Source organism: Juglans regia, chromosome 7 (genome assembly GCF_001411555.2).
Source record: "Juglans regia cultivar Chandler chromosome 7, Walnut 2.0, whole genome shotgun sequence".
Classification (NCBI taxonomy): domain Eukaryota; kingdom Viridiplantae; phylum Streptophyta; class Magnoliopsida; order Fagales; family Juglandaceae; genus Juglans; species Juglans regia.
Genome location: NC_049907.1, coordinates 6,535,409 through 6,542,398, shown reverse-complemented (window position 1 = coordinate 6,542,398; position 6,990 = coordinate 6,535,409). Strand labels below are relative to the sequence as shown.

The 6,990-nt window shown below is 28.5% G+C and overlaps 1 protein-coding gene across 1 annotated transcript; it reads left to right on the top strand.

Annotated features, from left to right (window-relative positions):
• Positions 1 to 3,773: 3,773 nt before the first annotated feature.
• Positions 3,774 to 4,792, top strand: LOC108985879 (BON1-associated protein 2-like). The gene has a single exon (XM_018958339.2). It carries the CDS (start codon positions 3,944 to 3,946, stop codon positions 4,472 to 4,474), a length of 531 nt encoding a protein of 176 aa, XP_018813884.1. The 5' UTR covers positions 3,774 to 3,943; the 3' UTR covers positions 4,475 to 4,792.
• Positions 4,793 to 6,990: the final 2,198 nt, after the last annotated feature.

Here is a 6,990-nt window from a genome sequence, read left to right as displayed (position 1 = left end):
AAAGTATCTTCTTATTAACCTCTCTTTGGGGTAGTCGCCTCATTTAGATTTATCTAATATGATCCATTAAATATAATTTAGACTTAATAAAAATTATTAATATTTCAACTTTAAAGTTATTAGATTGAATCGTTACATTATTATAAAATGTTATTATAAAATAGATATGCAATATGTTATTATAAAATAGAAATACTTGATAATTTTCATCAATAAAACATCAACATGCAATCCAAATACTTAAATAATGCATGTCTTCATCCCTATTTTTTAATGAGTGGGGGGCCAAGACGGAGAGGGGGACCTTGGCCCAAGGCTCTTACAAAATAGAATTATAACCTTGTCCATATTATATAATTCATTTAATTTTTGTTTTTATTATTCAAAACTGACCTTGCCCAATGCTCTTAAGTTACGTTTGGATGTTGAAGTGAGGTGAGTTGAGTTGAGTTGAGATGATAAAATATTGTTAGAATATTATTTTTTAATATTATTATTATTTTAAAATTTAAAAAAGTTGAATTATTTATTATATTTTGTATTGAGATTTGAAAAAGTTGTAATGATGAGTTGAGAGATGTTTAGTAACCAAACGAAGCCTTAAAAGTCGTGAAGGGTGCGTTGTAAATTGTCAACAATTTCTAGATAGCTTTTTCTTATTTATCATTAAATTATAATATGGTCTCACTTAAAGTTTGATGGTAATTAACTATATTTTTTTCTTTTCTTTTTTTTTATTTTAAAAAAGAAATTAGAATATAATATTTACATTATATTATTTCTCGTTTAGAATTTGTAATTATAAGGGCAACATGTTTGCTTCGCGGTATGTAATTTTACGCTACTTAAAAACTTTTAAATATATGATATTACTGATATATATATATATATATCCCTCGGCCAATATCCAGCCACCGTTGCCAACATCAACATTATATTTTACGTTGTTTTTCATTTGATCTTGTTATACTAATCATATAAATGATATTTACAGTTTTAAAATGTGTAATTCTCGAAAACTTTATATAAAAAAAAAAATTGATAAATCTGAAATTCATACGAAAAAATTATTTTTTTTTAATGGTAGACTCAATTTTTTTTTTTTTAAAAAAAAGTGATAGATTTACACATTTTAAAACTATATCTAGTAAGTCAAACATCAATTAAAGAGACATATATGTTACTGTTCTCTACCATGTTTTTTCTCATGTTATTGGTATTTCACCATATTCATACGCATGCACTCATCTCATGGAGAATTTATATATATATATATATATATATATATATATAAGTATGTATAACACAATTGCATAATGTGACTTTTGTTTGGATCGGTGAGACGGCACAGTTTGTTGTGCAGTAGAATTATTAGCGCGAGTGAATTATCCGACCATTGACATTGTCAAATTTGTCTACCAATATCTACTCAGACAAAGACTTCGCCAGAGCTCACATGTATATATATATATGATCTGTTTTGTTGATTAGTCAACAAATGCTCTAATGAAAAATAGTATTTCATTAATTTTTAATAATCCTCCTCCCGCCATATAAAATTATAAGAGGATAATAATTAAAAGATAATGAATAGCATAGTAGAATTTTGAGAGATTATAACAAAAAATTTAAAATAAAATAAAATTTTTGTTGTTCATTGTATAAACTTTTCGTACAACATTAAAATCTACATTTATATATTTAATGTAATTATTAAGTAATGTTATAGATTGTATAAGTATTGTGTATTTATTTTTTTAAAAAAATAAAATTTATTATTAAAAAATTAATTTATTTATAAAAATATCATATTTACTCATTTTTTTTAAAAATAAACATGCGATATTTAGACACGTCTACTATTTCAATTCTGTCATTTTCGTCAAAATCAAACAAATACACGGGCGCCCACCAAATTGGAAAAACAGGAATTGCACCAGAACGGCGCTGTTGCTTTTGGGAGCTCATACTGTTTCAATATGTCATCCTGATAAGCTTAGTCGACACATTATCATATTATACATAAAGGGTTATCTCACGAAGAAATGTAAAAAACGTGAACTAGAAGATGGAACCAAATCATATGGAATTTCTCTTCAAAAAAAAAAAAAATCATATGGAATTAGGTGGAAGTTTGATGGAAATTAGGTGAAGGTTTGGTTGGTTACGTGTATATAATAAAAGAGTAAAAGCTACTCAATTCCTAATATGTATGGAAGAAAATTTTTTTTATCGGTCATTATTTATTATTATATATTCTATAAAAAATATTTTTATCTCATATAAAAAAAAAATTATAAGTATAAGATACGAAAGTGAGCAATATTTTATAGAAAAATTTTAAAAATTATAATAATAAAATAAAATAAGACGAAAGATTTTCTATATCCAAACCTAACTATTTTAAGAGAATTGGGAATTGAGTATTATAAAAATAAAAATATGTATATAAGGCGAAAGATTTTGTGGAAGAAAAATCTTTATAATACTCAATCTTTCGCCTTAAGGAGAACTGGGAGCTCCCGCTGGGGGATGTAGTATTATTTTACATGTGTTTTGTTTAAATAATTTTTTATATAGATTTTTTAATATTTTTAAAAAATAAAATAAATTTAAAATATTATTAAGAAAATACTTTCTTAATGAGAAAGTAAAAAAATATATATTAAAAAATATTTTCTTAATCACGAAGTAAAATAAAAATTATAAAAATATTTTTGTTATAATTTTTTATTTTACTTCATGATTAAGAAAATATTTTTTTAATAATATTATGATTTTTTTTTTAAATATTTAAAATGGACATGCTATAGCCCCCGTTAGACTTAGCATGTACTTTTTTATGTGTATTTTTTTAATTTATTTTTTATATAGATTTTTTTTAACTTTTAAAAAATAAAATAAATTTAAAATATCATTAAAAAATACTTCCTTAATCACGAAATAAAATAAATATTATTTTTTATTCTATTTTGTGATTAAGAAAATTTTTTTTAAAAATATTATAATTTTTATTTTATTTTTTAAAATATTTAAAATTATCAAAAATATCAATATAAAAATAAATAAATAAAAAATGCTACAGCCAACAGTAACTCCTAACTGGAGCCCCCAAGGGGTATGTAACATTTTCTATTCATTAATTTGTTGTCAGAAAACTAACGGCGTGATTGACATGTGTCACTACTATGTCCAGTAGTTTAATCTTTCGATAAGTTGATGCGAATATTGAAGAGATAATGATAAATTTATTACTTTTATATCAATTTTTTATTATTTTATTGTGTATTTAAAATTTTTATTTTTTTATTATTTTTTTGAAGTTTTTTTTTAATATCTTAAAGAAAAAAATAAAAAATATATATATAATTTTATTAATTATTAAGCAAATTTCTTTTTTTTTTTTTAAAAAAAAAAATAGTAAATAAATGGTAAGGAATAGTATCCTATAATATGGATTTGAAATCATGAGGCAAGCAGTCAAAGACTACGTATGGCGTGGTGTTAGTTTTCTAATAGAAAATTGGCAAAACTATATCGCTAATTGGGAATTGAAAAATCAATTGTATCACTTCCACACGCCAGAATTGAATTCCAAGACCCACACACGTTTAAAAGTAAATAAATAAAAAGACTGCCTTCTGCGTCTAATTCGCAAACAGACGGCAATTCCCACCTTCCGCGTTAGTTCAAAACTTCGAACAAACACAGAAACCACTGACATGCTTCTGTCTTCCTTCTCTCGACTTAGTTCCCCGTTTCCTCCATTTAAACGCCTATAAAAGCATCTCGTCCCCCCTCTTATCGATATTACTCCCAAACATTTGGAATTCAGAAACCCAGTAAATCGTACGTTCAATATCACTAATTCACAGATACGCAAAACGCACGTACGCAATTCGCCTGCTACCTATTTACATATATATTTCTTTCTTCGATCGACATGTTTAGCACGGCATCCCGCACCCTTGAGATCACTGTGATTTCTGGTGAAGATATACGAAACAAACGGAAACCCGTCAAGAAGAATGTTTTCGCCGTAATCCGAACGGATTCGCAGCCCCTCTGCAGAACAGAGACGGACAAGGACGGCGGGAGCTATCCTTACTGGAATGAAAAGCACAACGTGGACATTCCAGTGCATGCGCGGTTTATAACAGTAGAGGTACAATGTAAAACCTCCGTCGGGGACAAAACATTGGGGATGGCAACGATTCCGGTGTCAGATTTCGTCGGAGGTTTTGTGCCGCAGAGTTATCTGCATTTTTTGAGTTACAGATTGAGAGACAGTAATGGGGAGAGGAATGGGATTATCAATGTCTCTGTAAAGGCAAAAGTCCCAGAATATGCAGCCTCATCGTGCTCGAGTGCCACCACCATTGGAGTACCTTTCGGGAAGACATCGTGTTATGGAGGGGTTGTCCCTGGCGTTCCTGTTGGTGTTCCTATCATGAAACAGTACTATCAAGGCTAAAAAAATTACCATATTATTATTTTTTCTCCGAGGGAATTCAAGATTATTAATCATAATTTGTGTTCTTGATTAAATTACAATCAACAATATAGCATATGCTATTTGGAATTAACGATCATTTTTCTTTTTCATCAGCAATCTATATGTGATAAGTCTCTCTTTGCTTTAACACACTCATAGTTGAAGCAGAGCAATGCTCTGCTGGTAGTCAACTGGTATAAAAACAAGCAAAGTAGATTTAGCAGCAGATATGGGGATCTTTGGAAATATATATACTTCATTATCGCATGATCATAAATTTTGAGATGCAGCACATGATATATGGAGAAGACAATGGTTTCACAGATCGACTAGATGCCCTGCAACGCTTTATATAAAGCATTCTAGTAACTGACAAGTCGGGTATATTTAAAAGAGAAATGTGTTAGGCATAAAGAGTTTTCATAAGAATAAAAGGAATATAAATGAGAAAACAGCAAGGATTTTTTGCAAAGAGATGTGAGAATAGAATCGTTTGGATACAATAGTCTTTCATCTTATCTCATCATTATAATTTTTTTCAAATTTTCACACATAATATAATAAAAAATTCAAAATTTTCAAATCTCAAAACAATAATAATATTCTAACAATATTTTTTTCAACTTTAATCTCAAATCATTTTATCTCAACTCATTATCCAAACCGCACTTAATATTTTATTTGTTGAATCTCTAAAGAATAATATGTGCAGATCTCTCTCCCTAAAGGCCAACAGCTAAGTTATCATGTCTTCCTCTATTTAATTTTTTAAACCTCAGGATTTAATTTGTTTTATAGGGGCATTTTCCCAAAGATGACTGTTATGGAGTATCAAAGACAGAACATGTGAATGGTCTTCATAAAATTCTTTGTTCTGGCTTTATCTCAACCAACAGATCATCAAGGTCTAGCAGGTTCTTTCTTGATATGGAGAAAGTGATCTTGGGTTGTTGAAAATGTGTTCATTTCTTGTTAGAATTGTTTCCGGATTTGATTATTGGCTGTTAAGGGGTGATTTCAATTACGCCCCAATAAAAATCATCAACCTTTAAAAGAGTAGTACTAATCCCAGCAATTTATGCTACCTTGTCTTTTTTTTTTTTTTTTTTTTTTCTTCCTTTAATTTTTAGAGATTAAAAAGAAGAGTAATGATTTATACTGGTTCGAAGTGTGCGGACAACTCTTTTATAAATATCACTTTTTTATTTGGTCGAAAGAGTAGTGATACATGATTTTTGTTTCGTCTTTTGTTTGTTTCGATAAATATATCAATCACTTTTTTTTTTTTTTCTATTGATTCTTTTCCAATCGAGATATATGGATCCATGGGTCTATGTGTCTATATAGATCATGTTCATGGATTAACGAAAAATGTGCAAAAGCTCTATTTGCCTTTGCCATTCTATGAGTTTCTTCCTTTTTACATATGGTATTGCCACTCTCTTTGACATCATCCACAAGTTTCTCAACAAAGCAGATCTCCCCTTTGCACACCTCCCCAACGTATTAGGAAAATCCTATTGATTTCAACTTTCTCCAAACTTCTGGGAAAATCATGAAAATAATGAGTTGTTTTGTTTTGTTTTGATAAGATCCAATACATGAATGAAATAAATAATGTTTTATGGAACGCTTCCTTAATTTCTTCTAAGAATTATTATAGGTCTCAATTGATACAACAATTGGATCATTCGAGTTATTGTATTATTGTATAGGTTTTATCTTTTTAACCATAGGTATTCTTTCGGGAGCTTTTATTCTGTCGCTTAAGTTAAGAATAACAAGTTTTTCATTACCTAAAATAGAATAACCGCTTAAAATAACGAAACATATTATATTTGTTGAGAAATTCAAAATCGTATAAATACAATCCCCATTGTGTATCGTGATCAATTGGATCATTTCTTTGTAGATTCCAATATGAAGCTTTTTCTAGATGTGTTTCCGGGTATTCCTTTATCATTTCGTCCAAGAGGAAGAGTTCCTCTAATTCTATGAATTATTTTTAGAATACTCTTTTCTTGAATGATATTCAAGAAAATTTCGGATTCCATAATATCCTACCAATTAGTAACCCAAAATTCAAGACTTTTAGTAAATGAGAGATAGATCCACCAGGGCAAAAATACTATAGATGCAAGATATAGAAGGGGAATGAATGTTTTCTTTTTTGCCATTTTTTCATCTTTGAATTTTTAATGAACTAACCTCATTCGTCGACTCCATATGATACTAACTAATATTCATATCAAGGATAAGTTCTATTACAAGTCATCGAGCCCATGAATCTATTCCCTATTTTTTTCTGTATGATTTAGTGGTTAGTACTTGAATTAAGAAATAATACAAAAATGGAATAAGAAAGAGTCCACTCCAAATTCGCACTTCAAATGCGAATAAAGATATTGTTTCCAAATATTTCATTTGCTCAAATTCGAAAAAAAGTGTCTCATTTCGATAAATAAATGCACAAAGGTGCCTATAAATATTATTCG

Coding starts and splice junctions, on each gene's coding strand:
- LOC108985879 (XM_018958339.2), top strand. CDS start 3,944: ATGTTTAGCACGGCATCCCGCACCCTTGAGATCACTGTGATTTCTGGT.